The 18,092-nt window shown below is 42.6% G+C and overlaps 1 protein-coding gene across 2 annotated transcripts in view; it reads left to right on the forward strand.

Moving 5' to 3' along the window:
- ARHGAP28 (Rho GTPase activating protein 28) overlaps nucleotides 1-18,092 on the forward strand; it is a 139,387-nt gene that overhangs the window by 104,380 nt on the left and 16,915 nt on the right. For both annotated transcript variants that reach the window (XM_019986426.2, XM_070778922.1), the window contains exons 7-13: nucleotides 130-214; nucleotides 2,631-2,773; nucleotides 3,230-3,395; nucleotides 3,494-3,585; nucleotides 6,258-6,335; nucleotides 11,618-11,780; nucleotides 16,975-17,057. In XM_019986426.2, coding sequence (XP_019841985.2) covers nucleotides 130-214; nucleotides 2,631-2,773; nucleotides 3,230-3,395; nucleotides 3,494-3,585; nucleotides 6,258-6,335; nucleotides 11,618-11,780; nucleotides 16,975-17,057 — 810 coding nt within the window. The remainder of the gene's footprint in view (nucleotides 1-129; nucleotides 215-2,630; nucleotides 2,774-3,229; nucleotides 3,396-3,493; nucleotides 3,586-6,257; nucleotides 6,336-11,617; nucleotides 11,781-16,974; nucleotides 17,058-18,092) is intronic.

Raw genomic sequence — 18,092 nt, forward strand, 5'->3', positions numbered from 1 at the left:
TTCATGAAATCAAGAATTGCTTTTTGGTGAAGTAGTTCTAACGCACCGCCCAACATAAGTGAGGTTGAAGCGCAGGGTAGCCTGCATTCCTGGTGAACTGCTCTGTGTCCATCTTCCCTTGGTCCACAGTCCATCCTGGAGGCCATTCCAGACGTGCCAGTTCATTCCAACGTCGCGGCAGACCCTGGACGGTCGGCGCGGAACGCGGCAAGTGGTGAGTGACACAGCCTCCTCAGCCTGTGTGTCGTTTTGCTTTTGTGCCGACGCTCACTTCGGTGAGCAGTGGGTTTCTGAAGCAAAGTATACGTGTGTTTTTCTCCCCTTTCTGATTTCCGTCACCCTGGACCTCTGCTCCCTGTACCTCCAAACACCCCATCCTGTCACACCAGTAGTCACATTGCAAGCAGAATCGTTTCCACCTTGACGACCACTGTGTCATTTAGAAACTACTCACTCAGGCAGTGCCTTTGGTTTTGGGTCTCTTTTATAGCTGGATCTGCTGAACAGCATCAAGCAGGCCGGAAAGTAGACACCTTCTAAAAATCTCTAGTTATGCTCAAGTATGTGCAGCACCAGAGACACTTGTGATGTTTCCTTACAAAATAACAGGGTGAACTTTTAATGGGGCCTCCTCCACTTGAGAGCTGGGTGCTCTCCGTGGGTTCAGAGTGGAATCTCAAATCCTCCTTGTAGGAAATAGGTCCCCTTTAGGCCACAGTTTTGTGGTTCCCCAAAGGTGCCCCTAAAGATACACGCTCCTCTCAGGCACAACAGAGCTCCATACTTGGAGTGTTTGCTTCAAAATTCAAATAAGTTGAGGTGATGAAACGTTCTAACATTGATCGATGGTTGCACAATGCTGCAAATATGCTAAAAATCACTGACTATGCTCTTCAAATAAGTAATTGTTGGGCATGTGGATTACATTTAAATAAAACCGTTATCAAAACAAATTAAAGATAATGGATTTACATAAATTATCCCACATCATTCTGTTTGCTGCCGTGTTGTTACTCAGTTCGAATCGTACCACTGAGAGGTAAAAGTCCTCTTGGAGTAGTCCAGTGATTTGGCGCATCAGCCTGTACAATCACCACTGTCCAAAGAATCTGCCCATAGATCTTTAAGAATTTAGAGTCTTGGGACTCCCTGGTGGTCCAGTGGTTAAGAATCCACCTTGCAATGCAGTGGGTGCAGGTTTGACCCCTGGTCTAGAAACTAAGATCCCACATGCCACGTGCCGCAGCGACTGCACTCGCACTCCGCAATGAAAGATCCTGCATGCCACAAGTTGAGTCGACACAGCCAGATAAATATTTTAAAAAGAATAACAAGTAGTTAGAGTCTTATCTAACAATTAACTGTTACTCTGATTTGAATGCAAGCCTCTGTATAATGTGTGAAAATTGTAATTTTGCCTTGTTACTTTCTGAATTCTTACTGTATCCATTTATTGTGTTTTAAATCAATATTATTTTTTAGAATTTTAGATCTGTTGATTTACATATTTCTCCACTAAACTTTTAATTGAGATAAACTAGGTCTTCTATTATTTCTATCTGTTGCTTCTTTTGTTCTATTTGGCTTTCTTTTAGTTACTGTTTATAGAAGGGGGTGGGCTTCCCAGGTCAGTGGTAAAGAATCTACCTGACAATGGAGGAGATGCAGGTTCGATCCCCAGGTCAGGAAGATCCTCTGGAGAAGGAAATGGCAACCCACTCCAGTATTCTGGCTGGAAAATCCCATGGACAGAGGAGCCTAGTGGGCTGCAGTCCATGAGATTGCAAAGAGTTGGACAACGATTTAATATAGAAGAGGGTAAAGCTGATGAGTTCTTTTTTTGTCATCAAATAATTCTTTTCATGACACAGGAACAATTTTGCCAGGCAATAAAACAAGATGGCAAGCTAGACTCTCAGTCAAAAATCAGATTTAGGATTCCTCAAATGATTTCCCTTGCTTTTGGTAAGGAATCTATTGTCTTAATTTCAAACTTGAGAAAAACAGGTATAGGGGACAGGACTTGTCACCCATTCATCTTTGGAATATGCACCATCCAAGACCAGAAAACCAGGACAGAGTCACAGGAATCAGGATTAATTCACCTGAACAAATCTCAGTGAAGGGCAAACTGGATTGGAACAAATCTGAAGTGGCATAGTTCCACAGTTTGGGATAAAAACTCAAGAGGAATGAAAGTAGGCAGAACTTTTCTGTGGGACCTCCACCCTTCCTCCTTCTGCTTTAAGCTTTTGCTTCCCCAGTAGCAGCATTGAGTATGGAGAGACGTCATTGCATAAGAGTACATAGAAACATTCTGTTATGGACTTTCTAATAATGTAATAATCTTCAGTGCTTTTCATGAGACATTAACCTCTAAAATTAAAAAAAAATCAGATTAAATAGGAAGTTCGCACAATGATTGTAGAAGCTTGTTCATATGGAAGTCTGATGACACTACATTAATTGTTTAACCAAGATCATTCTGAGTGAGTCTGATGCTTTTCCAGGGATGTAAACATTTCAACATGCTTGTGGATTAACTCATCAATATTTTATGCTTATTTTACAGTCAATGGTATTGATCAATTAAATGGCATATTAAATATTCCACATCCTTTGTTCTTTAGATGATGAATATCTGGAAAAAAACATTCCGGTAGAAGCTGAAGAGCTGTCCTTTGAAGTATCATATTCAGAAAAGCTAACACAGGCTCCAAAAAGGAACAGATTTAAGAAGTTAGATTTTAAGAAAGAAGACTATGTTTTACCTGTAAGTAAAATGTGGAAATGGAGAATATAGCAATGGCATTGTCTTCAAAATGAGAGTAGGATTATTTGGCACTTACTGTGCATTTTGGATTTTTAAGGACATTTTTAATTACCTAAATTTGACATTTAAGATAGAATGGCTATTGTCTCAGCAAGCACGTGCAGTCAGTTTCAATAGGGGAATTAGCTGCACTCTGTACATCACAGTTGTGATGATGATATTATAATATATTTCAGGTGACTGTTTTGTGTTTGGTTTAGTAGTTGTGATCATCAGAGGTTCTAACAGTCATATTCATGACCTTTCTATGACGCAGCATGCGCCTCAGATATCTTTTTATGTGAATAGCAAGCATGTCAGGCTGTACAGATTTGGAAGGTCCAGGTCTCCTTTGAATGAAGGTATAATAATTTTCCTTTGCCATAAAAAAATAAATATCCTCAATATGTATTTTAGAAATTTGTTGTTCAGAAAACCAGATTTGGCCTAACCAAAGCAGAAGATCTGTCTGCGGAAGACATGAAGAAAATCCGCCATCTCTCTCTGATTGAATTGACAGCCTTTTTTGATGCCTTTCGAATTCAGCTGAAAAGAAACAAAACAGAGAAAGTCAAAGGACGAGGTATTGAGACTTACTCTGACTCTAACATTTTGACACACGGGAATAAGACAGTGCTTTTCTGACTCTTTTTTTTCTCCCCCTTCTGTTTTACAATGAAGACAGTGGGATTTTTGGAGTTCCCCTCACAGTCCTGCTAGAAAATGACCGAAGGAAAGACTCTGGGGTCAAAGTTCCTCTTGTGTTACAAAAGGTGAGTTCGGTGTACATAACTGGGGAGTTCATAGAGCTCTGTGCTTGTAGTATGCTATTCAGAAACCCGCCGATGAATATTCTTAGATCTAAAGACATGAAGGCCCCTTTAGGACTCGGGTTTCTGTAACTCTCAGCTTCCCTCCTTGCATCCACGTGACATCTAAGGTGCCTGGGTGTGTTTGCCTTGCTAAGAACCTCTGTTGCATTGTCCAGCCAGAAAGCATCAGGTTATGGACACAGATGCTGTCACATGGCGTCCTTCTGTTACATTTGTTCCAATATTTTTAAAATATTTGTGTGTATGTATGTGTTTGTGTGTGTGTATATGATTATTCTCTCCTGGATAAAAGATAACTACTAATTACTAATAGTCCATTTATTAATCTTACAAGTATTTGCTGAGATACATCACAGGTTGGGTGTTTTGCGATGTGTGTGTATTACTATTTAAATGAATTTTCCAGACAAAGCTAAATAAAGTCTAGAAATCAGCTTATTCTGGTGGTGTTTTCAGAGTGCCTGGGAAAGTATATATTGCGACAAAGAAGATTTCTGGTTTAGGAAGTTGTGAAAATGATGTCTGAACAATACAGTTGTCTCAGTGACCCTCACTGGCAGATGGCTCATTTGCTTTTAAGCCCCACCTTTTATAGCCGACAATTTACTGTGGTTTATTCAATAGGGATATCCAGTAGTACAAGTAAAATTCCAAGCCCTAAATACAAATCTTGTTGAATTTTAAATTCCATTTTTTGAGTGTTTTTTTTTTTAACTACACTCTGTGGCATGTGGGATCTTAGTTCCCTGACGAGGGATGAAACCTGCACCCTCCGCATTGAAAGCGTGGAGTCTTAACCATTGGACCTTCAGGGAAGTCCCTTAAATTCAGTTTTTAAATGATATGTGAAAATACTGACAGAGGACACATACTTTATTCACAACAGCACTTCTCTTTCCTGTCTTCCTCAGTTTGGGTACCAATACCTCAAACTGAGCTACTCCTCCAGTCGGGTGACTGACTGGCCGCCCATAGGCGCAGGGAGGATAGCAAACGGGGTCCAGAGGATGCCAAGGCCTGCCCAGCGTGTGCATCCCCAGGGCGCCTCCCTCCACTGGGCCACATTTGATCTCTGTGTCCTGTCACATCTGACCATCACTGAGCCCCAGGAGGTCGCTATGGTCATCTCCTTTCTACTGGTGAGGCAACTGAGGCATCATAGGGTGAGATAACACGCCCAGAAACACACAGCCAGCAAGAGATAGATGCAAAGGAGAGCAAGTCCATGGTGACTCTAAGATTCCTTTCCATCCTTGGGTTGAACCATTATTGTGCCCTTTATCCTCTAGGAAGAGGACACAGTCTGAAGAAAATGCATAAAAATCTGACTGAGAAGATTCAACACACGTTTGTATTATTACGTAGGAACAGAAGCCTAGCCCACAGAAGGTGCACCGCATGCTGCCTGGTTCCTCTCACATTAACTCCTCAATAGAGGCTCATTCTGGGTACTGCTGAGGTTAGCGGTGCTCTTGTAAGACACTGGAGGTGGTGTTCTTCCACTCCTGGGGGTAGAGGCTTTTCTCAGGAAGAAGTCTCTTCTCCCTAAATACTTACATCTCTTCATACCTGCAGGAGCTGCCTTAGTTCCAGGCATCATCATTTCTCGAAGGGAAAATAGCAGAGACTCGGAATCCTGCTCTTGCTGTGTGAACATGGGCAAATCTTTACCCCTCCCATGCCTCAGTCTCTTCAGCTGTAGAATGGGGACACCACAGAATCATCATGAGGGTCACGTGCATTAATATATGTAAAGTGCTGAGAATGTTGTCTGACACGCTCTTAAGTGCACAGTGTTAGTGTTTATTATTATTTAATAGTGAAGCATCACCATTACCATGAGACAGATAAGCCTTTACAATTTCTAATTCCTTGGTCAGATTTTGAGAAGCCCTACAGTGTCTTGGGCTTCTCTGGTGGTACAGTGGAAAAGAACTCCGCTGCCTGTGCAGGTTAGATGCAACAGACATAGGCTCGATCCCTGGATCAGGAAGATCCCCTGGAGAAGGAAATGATAGCCCATTCCAGTGTTACTGCCTGGGAAAATTCCACGGACAGGGGTCGCAAAGAGTTGGACACAACTGGGCCTGCGTGCATGCACAGTGTCTTAGCTAGAATAGTGTAACTAATGATAGTAATTTAGGGTCTTTTCTTACTGGTTGGTGACGCTGACTCAATGGACATGAGTTTGAGCAAGCTCTGGGAGTTGGTAATGGACAGGGAAGCCTGTTGTGGTGCAGTCCATGGGATTGCAAAGAGTCAGACACGACTGAGCAACTGAACTGGCTTACTGGTTGACCTGCAGAAAGATACAGTAATCAGATGTTAAAATATTTAAGGGGCAATGTGCTTTCGTGGTTAAGAACAGAGTTGGTGCGTCACTTTTAAGGATGACCCTGGGAAAGTGAAAAACAACCCTAAGTCTCTATTTCCTCATTTGCCAATCGGAGGCTAGTGTTGACCTCCTGGGGGCGTGTGAATGTTTAACTAGGCATTCAAGTACCTGGCATGTCTGTATGCTTGGTAATGTATCGTTTTCATCATCGTTGTTATTTTAAATGCTCATAATCATATGGAGGTATTTATTTCTGTCTTGTATCATTGCTTTCTAGTTCTTTGAGAAAGTTGAGGAATCGGGTCTGGAATCTGAAGGGATCTTTCGACTTTCAGGATGTACTGCCAAAGTCAAGGTACCAAACATTGTCTCTCTTCCTCGTTAGAGATCTCAACTAACTGGATCAGTTCACACAGGCATCCTCTGTGGTGTTGTCATCATTTCTGATTCTCTCACTTGGCACTGTAGAGCGTTCCTCAACACCTATGACGAAATGTTATTCCATGATCCTGAGCTGTGCATTCTTTTAAATTAAAACAACAATAATAAAAGCAAACAACAGTAAAAGAACACATCAGTTCACTCTCAGAAACTGCCGCTTGTCTTGTCCCATCATTATTTTGGGGGTTAAACACTTCAGTTTTTTTTACTGAATTCTACGACAAAGTTTACTCTTTGTCCTAGAATTCACTGAGCCACTATTAGATGACCCCTGGTATCTATTGTCAGTTGTTTTAAACTTAGAAACATTCTCTGGCTTTCCTTTTAATGAACATCCTTATAGGAATTTGTAGGAATGGCTGTAACCACTAAAATACTCCCTCAGCAGTTCTGAAACCCAGTTCCATTGAAGGTAATGTTAGCATCTACATCTAAAACCACCATGCAGTGGGAATTCCTTTACTTTCTTCCCTCTGTATGGAGGCTAAGTCTTCAGTTCAGCAAAGAAAAGAATTAAAGGGAAGCTTTGCTCATCAGTTGCCAGCAAGACATCCCACTTGCTCTGCCGGTACACAGATGAAGAGTCCCTTTCTGCCCTGGGTCACTCCCTGGTGGGTGGACCTGGAGACATGAGCAGTTGTCAATAATGAATCCTTGAGGAAAAAAACCTCAGGGAGAGGGAAAAGGGAACTTGACTGTGTTCAGAACTATTAAAAGGAATTGTGTAGGGGCGGGAAAGCATCTCTTCCCTAATTCATTTTGGCACATGCTTTGGGAGATTCTATTTGTATCAGCAATTTCAGTCTTATATAGAAGTATGAGGAGATATTTTTCAAGGTGGAAACTGAGAATCAATAGGCTATATCTTTGGAAGCTCCAGAAAGCAGGTGCTGGGACCAAGTTAGGAGGAGAAGAGGGTTACAGGAGGACCTTGCTTCTCAAGGATCGAGGGTCGGGGGAGGCGAACTTGGGGGTGTCGAGCCTCAGACCAGGTGCAGGCGGGACCATCACCCTGTGCACTGTCAGCCCCAACCCTGGGGAAGGGCCTGAGGCTGAGCAGAAGGTGCCAGCAGCTGGGGAGTCATCCACCTGGAGTTTTTGCAGATGAACAGCCAGTTCTGTTTTGAAGGGAAACCTGAGTGGTGGTCCACACTTTGTCACTGCATGTCTCTGGGATGTGACTTCCTTGGGAGTAGAGATTACTAAATCCTGGCACAGGTTCGCTTAAAATGCAGGAAAATTCCTAATGGCTCCTTAAGGTTCATACTTGCTAAATGGGATCTGGTTTTTGTTTCAGCTTCTCACAGGAACAGTTTTTACATATACTTCTAAATAAATGTCTCCTAAATCCGAGAACAAAAGCTGTCACTTCTTGGTTAAGTCTTTGTGGTTATATCTGTAGAGTCAGAGAACCAAAATGAAGTCAGGAGAACAAGTTTCCTAAACCGAATCAGACTCCATCCCTCTAAACTTCCCTCCATAATAGGGAAGCTGTATTTGTACATGTTCTTACTGACTTATTCTCTGTGTGTGTGTGTGTGTGTGTGTGTGCGCGCGCGCGCACAAATTAGTAGGGAAGAGTGGGAGCATAATGGATATGATTTAAAATTTCTATTTTTGAAAATAATTCAAAGGAGAAAAGATTACACAATGTTTCTTGTGTGTATGAAGTTTAACATCATAGCACACGTTGCTTTTCTCTAGCTAATCTTTGACTGAAAAGCACTTATCAAAGGCCAGTAATTCCTTTAACGTGCTCTAATAGACGCATGCATTCCTGAACCACATTAGGTAAAAGTCCCTTTTGGCCCTTAATCGGTTTTATGTAGTTTCAGCCTATTTAATTCCATTTCTTGTCCGTCCGAAAAATGTATTCCAGATGTTTTCGTGGTTTGAGCTCCAGGAAAGCCAGTGTGGAAGAATGCTGGGTCAGTGAATAGAAACAAGGGAATACTGCAGTTAGAAAGGCATTGCAACTTGATACAGCCAAGGGGTCTTTATTTCTTCCCTTTGTTCAAACTTGAAACTTAAAAAAATGTTTTCATCAGTTAGACTATTTTTTTCTAGAAATGTGCTTGGGGAAAGAAAGTTTAAAAAAAAAAAATCTCCCTCATAATTATCGTCAAGTTGTGCCAAGTAGCTGACTCTAACCCTCAGGTATCACTGTGGGTTGTACTTTCAGAGCCTGGTTAGACTTACAGGGAAGCATCCTTGGGGGAAGCTGCGGATTTAGCCTCTCAGGGCACCAACCGCCGAGCCCATCCTGGACGTGAGGCCTTGGGTCATTTGGAACCAATTTAATGGCTCGGTGTTTCCAGTAATTTTCTTTTCCACAAATGACAGAAATTTGAGCCAAACACTGGGGAATATATTTTATGGAAGAAAGCAGACTGCTTTGACGTGCATGGCTTTCTTTTTTTGACTCATTTCAATTATTCAGAGTCTGCTCTAAATGCTTTGTGAGGATGTTACCTGGTCTTCTGGTTTCCCACCCTGAACTGGTTTTTTGAGGCTGAAGGTGGGTTATTTGCATTTTTGTAAAATTACCTCAGGAGGAGAAGCGGGATGGATATTTGCTCAGACGAGGTTTAAGGCCCTGGCTCCTGATCCTTGCCTGCTGCTGCTGCTGCTAAGTCGCTTCAGTCGTACAGTCCTACAGAGTCACACAGTCCGACTCTGTGCGACCCCATAGACGGCAGCCCACCAGGCTCCCCCGTCCCTGGGATTCTCCAGGCAAGAACACTGGAGTGGGTTGCCATTTCCTTCTCCAATGCATGAAAGTGAAAAGGGAAAGTGAAGTCGCTCAGTCATGTCCGACTCCTAGCGACCCCATGGACTGCAGCCCACCAGGCCCCCTCCGTCCATGGGATTTTCCAGGCAAGAATACTGGAGTGGGGTGCCATTGCCTTCTCCGGATCCTTGCCTAGCGTCCTCATTAACAGTTTAAACATCCACCCGTCTCTGGTGAGGAAGAGTCGGCCCCTGGTTCATCTGGTCCCTTGTTTAGGACACCGTGGAGCTCTGCACCAGCTTCCAATGTGCTCTGCTCCAAACTCAGGGAGGGTGTCCTTCCCCTCCTTTCTGTTGGCCCTCTAGACAGAACGAGGTGCCATTACTCCCCGAATAGCAGTCCACATACACATAGGTTTCCCGTAGTAATAACACTAGAGGTTGTAGCAGAGACGAGGGAGGGTAAATGCGGCCAGCACTTACTGAGCGCTCTCTGTGGGCATGCCCCGCCCCCTGAGCTCTGTGTTATCCAGTTTAATCTCTGCAAGGTTGTTTGAATATCCCTGTTATGCAGTGGGAAACTTCACAGGCCTTCAACTAGACCATTGTGGAACCAGGATAAACACCTAAAGAATGTGGTTATACCTTAAGAATGCATTCCAGTATACAGTAGGTACAGACAAATGCTGCTTGATTCCACTTATACGAGGTACCTAAGAGTCAGATTCCTAGAGTCAGAAAGTACCTTGATGGATGCCAGGGTTTGGGGGAGGGGCGGTTGGAAGATGCGGCAGGGAGCCGGGGACTTAGTGTCTACTGGGGACAGAGTTTCAGTTTAGGAAGATGAAATATTAGGGAGATGGATGATGGTGAGAGTTGGACAATGATGTGAATGTAGTTAGTGCCACAGAACTGCACAGTTAAACGTGGTTAAAATAGTGTTTTTATATTATGTGACTCTTACCATAGTAAAAAAAAAAAAAAAATTTTAATGAGTGTGGTTCTAGAGCCTGCCCTTGATCCTGGGGCCATGTTTCCCCGTAGGTGACAGGGAAGCACTGGAAGTTTTCAACAACAGTCACCTAGTGTTTCAGCCAGCCTCTTGTGGCATAGGTCTGTGGAAGTGGATCTGAATTATCCTGCTCTTGCCAGTGCTTCCTGAAAACCAGCTTCCCCTTGGCTCTCGGGCAGTGGGACAGGGAAACATTGGCTCCTCCCCCTCCACTTCTTGTCAATAGCACCTCCTTCTGCCCATTCTATCCCAGCCTGCAATCTGAGAGCCATCCTGGACTTTTATTTCTCCCTCTGAGTCTCATATTCAACCCATCGCCTCTCCTTGAGAATTTTCCCTCCTGGGTGTTGCTTAAATGCCACCTCTTCTTCCTGTCCTGCAACTGCTCACCTAGGTTAGTCGCTGATTATCCGTCACCAGAAATGCCAGCGGCTGCTTTCGGTTTCCCCAGCCTTATCCCCACCAGCACCAAGCCCCTCACCTGCTCCCCCCCTCCACCACCAGATCACTTTTCCACCTGGCCACCAGAGATGGATGATAAATCTCACCTTGTCATCCTCTAGCTTCTCTTGCACGTTCAAGGCTGGAAGACTTAGGTTTCTCTTGAGAATAAAGCAAAGGCCTTAAGGATTTTTCACAGTTTTCTTTTTTAAAGTATCCTTTTTGAAGCAGTTATTGTTAGTTGGGAAACTGACTATAACTGCCTGGTGTTATTGGTAAACCCTGTAGTTCAGGGAGCAATAGAATGCCCTGGGGGTACTGGCCATCAAATGAGTTAATAATCTAAAATGGATAACCCAAATCAACTTAAGGACATTTAGTGATTTTTTTAAAAAGTATTAACACAGTGTTCCAAACCTTACAAAGTACCGGGCAAGCATGCAGGCATGTGGAAGACATGTGTCCAGCTTGGCATGAAACTTCTGTATTTGCTCCAGGAAGACGTCATGGGTATGCATGTTGCAGTGAGGTCAGAGTTCCTTTGTTGGGTTAGTTTTCATTCTGTATGTAAACCAGCCAAGAGGCATACATCCTTCATTGAATTTAGAAATATTAGTATAAGATGAGGTGGCAGAAGAAAGGAATCATTGGGGGGAAAAAAAGAAATAGAGGCTTTGTCAAAATCTAGCAGTGCATTTATCATGTGGGGATAGTCAGTATTCTGCCAAAACGATATAAATGAAGCTATGATCTGAGTAAAGAACTTTTGTATTTGTACAGATGGCAAATTACTTTAAGATTAGCATTATTCTAAAAGGATTTTAGAGAATGTTTTTTTTTTTAAAAATACATTCAGAAAGAGCTATTTCAGTTCTTCAATCGTGTTGAAAAAGAGGAGCTTAGTAGATACTGGCATTTCAATCTAATTACAAAAATAGTTTGTGTAATGACAGTTTTTAAAGGGGAAGAGAGGGGGATCAGGTTGTAAACTCACTGTTTTCCTTGATTTTCAGCAATACCGTGAAGAACTGGATGCCAAGTTTAATGCTGACAAGTTTAAATGGGAGAAAATGTGCCATAGAGAAGCTGCAGTGATGCTGAAAGCCTTTTTCAGAGAACTGCCCACCTCTCTCTTTCCCGTGGAATATATACCTGCCTTCATCACTCTAATGGAAAGTAGGTGGAAGAAGTTACATGCGAATGGATAAGATACAAGGTCAATGAAGTGGCACAGAGCAGAATAAAGATGCATAATCAGATGTGATCTTAAGTGTATACATTTGCTGTTTCCTGGTAGTGCTTGGCGAAGTATTGAGTTTGATGGTAAACTGTCATCTCTTTGCATGTATATATTTAAAGTCTGGTCATTAGGATTTAGAGGGTTTTATAATGGTGGCTCAGATGCTAAAGAATCTGCCTGCAGTGCAGGAAACCCTGGTTCGATCCCTGGGTCAGGAAGATCCCCTGAAGAAGGGAATGGCCACCCTCTCCAGTATTCTTGCCTGGAGAATTTCATGGACAGAGGAGACTGGTGGGCTACAGTCCATGGGATTGCAAAGAGTTGAATATGAGTAACTTTTCATAATCATTAAAAGGCAGAGAGGGATGTAGAAGGACCAAGGTCTTGAGATATGAATTCCTGCTCAAACATCTGTTAACCATGCAGTCAGCCTTTCTGAGCTTTATGGCTGCCCCTGTAGATTACAGATAATAACTACTTGTCAAAGTTGTTGTGAATATTGAATGAAGACATCTAAGACAGTGACTGGTATATAACAGTCTTTCAAAAATAGAAGATCTCTCCCTTCTTTAAATCCAGTGTCCTAGATCCGATGATGTAGCATGAAACAAGAAAGAGTTTTGTCTCTGAAAATTACTATATTGCATAGTGTTTCTGAAGCTTATGAAGTCACATAGATGAGGCCTTAGCTGAGATCCATGCGTGTGTGCGTGCTAAGTTGCTTCAGTTATGTCCAACTCTTTGCGACCCCATTGCAACCCCATGGACTGTAGCCCAACAGGCTCCTCTGTCCATGGAATTTCCCAGGCAAAAATACTAGAATGGGTTGCCGTGCCCTCCGCTAGAGAATCTTCCTGACCCAGGGATCTGAACCTGTGTCTCTTAGGTCTCCTGCATTGGCAAGTGGGTTCTTTACCATTAGCACCACCTGGGAAGCCCTTAGCTAAGGTACTTGGATTAAAAAAAGTATAGAAACTGGTCAGCATGGCTTGTATTTGGCAGTAAGAAAGTAAATTCCTCCTAAGGGTTGAGTATTCAAGAAGGTGTGACGAGAGAAATTTAGAAAAGTGGAAAGGTGTTACATAGTGTGGGCTTTGACTCCTAACCTGAGGAATTCAGGGTTCACAGCCTACATATGTATAAGCTTGCTAAGTAAATGGTGATTCTGTATGGACAGAAAGAGACCATGGCCCGACTGAGAAGATATATCCATATAAAGAGGTTGGCCACTGCTCAGTTCTCAAAGAGGTTACCACGCAGGAGTGAAAGCCAAAATCCAGGCTTTAATGATGAAAGTCTTATTGGTAATTTGAGAATGTGAGCCAAAAATTGACGTTTTAAAACACTACATGAACATAACAAGTATTATCAGTATCTGCCAGTTTACAACCTTTGGCAGGTTGGCCAGAACCATCAAATCCTTAAAACCACAATGAAAGAAAATAATAACAACATCCGAAGTTTTTTGACAAAACTTGTCCTGGAAATTAGTTGGTTCTCAATCTTTAAAATGTTTAACTAAACCAGATTCATAAAACAATCCTTTATGTCTTCAGAGAAGAGATTATGATTAGAGACTTTTCTAAGCTTTAATTGACATGCTGTGACCAGTGTCTCTGTTCTTTGTAAGATGTAGCATTTTTGTTTTGTGACAGAGAGAACTATTTCTCTTATTCTTTCTTTTTTTTTTTTTTTTAATTTCAGATATTGTATTGACTTGGCCAAAAAGTTAGTTCAGGTTTTTTCCATAACATCTTATAGAAAATCTGAACAAAGTTTTTGGCCAACCCAATATATTCCCAGTTGTAGAATTTCCAGTGGCTACTTTATACCTATTTTCTATTTATTGACCTTGCCTGTCCTTTCATTCACTGTAAGTCTGTTTTCCTTCACATCCTTGAGCATAGTTATCAGTATGATAACTACTTTACTAGTTCTGTCAGTATGATAGCTACTTCATAACTAGTTTTAACATCTGGGTCATCTGAGGGTTGGTCTCTGTTGATTTGTCTCTTCTCTTGAAAATGGGCCAGTGTTTATGTCAAGTAACTTTAAACTGTATCTGTAACATGGTGGCTTTTTTTTTTTTTGAGACCCTGTACTCTGTAATATTTCTCCAGAGAATGGGATTTTTTGGATGGTTTTGCTTTTTGTTTGTATTTAAGCAGACAGTTTGTTAATCTTTACCTGTGCTACTCCACATATGCATGATTTATGGGGTGAGCCAAGATTTGGGTGGATTTTAAACCAGAACTGGGGCCTTCTACCTTTTGACCTTTCTGGGATTCCCCATAACTCCCCAGTGTGGTCATCCTGAACCCAGCCCTCGCATTGTTCAGGCCAGAAAAACTGGGGCTTTCTTTTGGAAATTTAGCCACCTTATGCCGTGCTCTCTATGGCCTGACTTCAGACTGAAAGCCAGGTGATTAGACACTCTCCCTCCACTGTTCCCTAATTCTAAGTGTCCGGTCCTGTCCTGAATCTGCCTGCCTTTGTTCATTCTCCACAGCCTTGTGTGGCTGCTTTTTGTACTTTGCCCAGAGTTTATGGTTATCTTAAGGAGAGTTGATTGGCAAGGAGCTTACTCAGCCATGGCAGAAGCAGAACCTCTTTGTTTGTAAGTCAGAAACACAGGAGCTTCTGTAAAGTTTGCTGTCCTGGAAGATGGGCTGCAGAAGTCTTAGCTTCACCTTGATCTGCAGCTTATATACTGAACAGTTCATCAAAACAAAGGGTGCCACAGAGGGATTTTTTGTTCTCGTTTTTTTTTTTCTTTTGGTCTCAGGAAATTATGCAAGGAGGAATCAGTCTCCCATATAAGACCTGTTCAGAGAATTGTGTTTAAGAAGGAAATCATATTTAGTTCTTCTTCATACCTCTATTCAGATGTTGAAGCCAGTGTGCTTCAGGGAATGGAAAGAATCTGGAAAAGATCCTGAGAAGGTTCACAGGAGGGTCCAGGTTTCTCTATGTGACTTTGAAAGTGGAAAATACTAGATTGCAGTGATTAATTTGATACCAGCCAACCCTGCAGGGAACCCAGAGTTCTGGGCTGTGACCAGCAGGGAAAATGGCCTTTTTCCCACCTGGGGTAAGCTCTAGTTTTAATGAGATTTCTGAAGGGAAGAACAGTGGACATCTGTGTTTAAGCCACCCCTAGTTTTACTCTAAAGTATAGTCTTTTCCACTTTTCATTTTCCCTTTTCAAACTTGGTCCAAAAATTTCCCATAAAATTAGAAGACTAATAGTTGATCAATCAAACCTTAGATACTTTCCAGACAACTTTAATAATTTTTTGGGAAAATAATGACCTCAGGGCAGGGGGGGAAAAAGACTCAACTAGGATGCCATAAATGAATTAACTGCAAAGCGATTAACCACAAAACCGTGCAGGGCCAGGTTTCCTAAGGGAAATGAAAATGGATTATTTGCCAGTTTAGATTTTTAATCTTAAAGGGGATTTCGTAATTTATCTGGAATTGATGGAAATACAGAGCCTGCATCTGCATCTATTGTTTTCCTCCAGAGGTTTTCTGGGTTGCATTAGAAAATTATAGACAGTCTGGAAGATACGCATTAAAATCATGTCTTCTCTGTCCCCAAACATTTATGCTGAGACATGCTCCCGATGGTGCCTGTGATTCAGACAAACTCACGTCAGCATGCATTAGCCATTTTTAAAAGCAACCTGGACCTGTGTCATTTTTGTTTACAAATCTGACATAAATTTTTAAAAATCCACATGAGGATTTGCTGGGCAATATGACATGAGCCTATAAATACTCCTGCCAACTGTTCCTTCATTTCGTGGTTACTCACATCAGTCATCCACTCTTAACTCGGGTGCCCATGACCTCCTGTGACCTAGGAACTTGTCACAAGAGTGTTTCCACTACTGTAAAGCCAAGTAACTGTAGGCAGCTGACTGCCTTTATCCACTGAGCCGTAAATTGATAGATTTTCCTGCAACTTGAGAGCTCCCCAGGGATTACAGAACTGCATGCTTCCCTCCAGGGCCTCCCCACCAAGAGACCACTTTGGGGAGAAAACAGAGAGAACCGGGCAAAGCCGGATGCTCCAGCTTACCCTCCATTTTCAGCACAGCCGGTTGTGGATTATCCCGTTGTTGGATGGATTTTCCTAAAATCCTTTCCCCAAAACAGGGAAAGAGCCAGCATTGAGAGCACACAGGAGTAGGATGCCAACCCTCTGGCGACACCTTCTGTCACTGCCGAGGAATAAAATAGTCAAGAATCTCAAGTGATCCAGCTGTGGTCACCTTCCCTTGTGGCTCAGCTGGTAAAGAACTTGCCCGCAATGCAGGAGACCTGGGTTCGATCCCTGGGTTGGGAAGATCCCCTGAAGAAGGGAAAGGCTGCCCACTCCAGTATTCTGGCCTGTATAGTCCATGGGGTCGCAAAGAGTCAGACACGACTGAGCGACTTTCACTTCGCTTTCCATCCACATCCCTTTAAGATCTGAAGTCAGTGTCGCTGATCATAATGACACCTACAGAGGTAACTGTGCAGGCACTGATGTAGGTAACTGTGCAGGCACTGATGTAAACAGTCTATGTATTAACTCGTTTAACCTTGGTAAGGGCCCAGTGAGGTAGGAATGATGACAGTCCCCATTCTATAGGTGATAAGCTAGAAGCATACGGGTTGAATAGCTTGCCCAAGGTCACTCAGGGACTTAGTAGTCGATGCAGAGTTTGAATCTGATTCTAGAATTTGTGTTCCTAATAATTGTGCTTGGCTGCCTCATTATGTGGAAATAAGATTTATGTTGTCTTGAATCGAGCCTTAGGCCAACTGTTAATAGCATCAAAGTAAAAGCAAGGTCTGTGCAAGTGCTTTGAAAAGGGAAGTGTCACACGGATCCAGAATTATTTTGAGGGTCTCATTGGCCACCTGCTCCAGCACTGGCGTTCTGGGATGCTAAAAAGGAGTTGATAGAGCCCGTCTCCTGTCCAAGGGAACAGACTCACGTTCTTGGTCACAAAACCCAAGTCTTTAGCACTGAAAGCTGTCGGGGCCCTCCTGTGCCCCTCGGTGTTAGTTAGCAAGAGACGCTGTCAGGATGCATTAGCGTTATTCAACACGTGGGTATTTCTGTTTTCTTGTCAGGAGGGCCTCACATCCGAGTACAGTTTCAAGCCTTACACCTCATGGTCATGGCACTGCCTGATGCCAACAGGGACACAGCCCAGGTAGGTTGTATCAACCTTACGGTCTGCCGTCAACTCTTACTGGTCAGAAGAAACGGCCCAGGTGGAAAAATGAAAACTGTGTGTATGTCACATATACCGTACACAATTCAAACTTGGAAAACCAAAGAGCATCCCCTTTTAGGAGTTCAACCTTCTTGGTGAATTTCAGAAAGTTCTGATAGGCGTTTATACATTGGTGGCCCAGCCAAACTTTTATCAACCAGTCGAGCCTGCAGCAAGCTTTTTGCCTTTCCTGACACCCACTCCTGTTCCCCGGAGGAAGCCAGGAAAGAATATGAGTCCCAGAATCTTCTTTGAACGTTTCCGTTTCATTCATTCATTCAATCTGTTAAGAGAAACTGAGTGTCTATGATGTGCCAGGCACTGGGCTAGGGTTAGGAGTAGGAAGAAGCCAAGATGGAAGGCTTAAATGGAATAACATCAGAAGTAAATGAAACCCTGATTTAAATGAAGCTTCTAGAATGTTCATGTCTTACCATAATTCAATTTAAAGAATGATAGAATCAGGTTTTTAGAGATCTCCTGATTGGACCTTGACCTTTTCCAGGTTAAGAAAATTAAGCTGAGAAAAGTTATTTCTCCTTTATTAGAACATTAGAACATTTCATAGAATTATATTCCATAGGTCTCCATCCAAAATATTCCTCCTTTTCTTTCAGATTCATTTCTTTATGTTTGCAAAGATCAGGGTTTCTGTTGCTGTTTTGATCCTGATTCTGCATACAGTAGGAAATCAGTTATAAGTACAGCAGGTGCCAGGTTCTTTTAAGTGAACTGAGGTGAGGATGAATTGGAAAGAGCCCGTCCTTTGGGGGCCAGTAAACACGATGCTGAAAACAAAGCTGATCCTTTGTGCTGCCTCCTGTCAGACGTTTCAGCTTGGTGAGGACCTTTTCTCCTCCGGTGAAACCATCTGCCAATTGTATTACATCCTCCACCCAAGACGAGGAATAGGTGGAGGCATGCAAATGTCTGTTTCTAGTACAATTTGGTAATTTTCCAAAAGCTAGAAAT

Source organism: Bos indicus, chromosome 24, assembly GCF_029378745.1.
Source record: "Bos indicus isolate NIAB-ARS_2022 breed Sahiwal x Tharparkar chromosome 24, NIAB-ARS_B.indTharparkar_mat_pri_1.0, whole genome shotgun sequence".
Lineage (NCBI taxonomy): Eukaryota > Metazoa > Chordata > Mammalia > Artiodactyla > Bovidae > Bos > Bos indicus.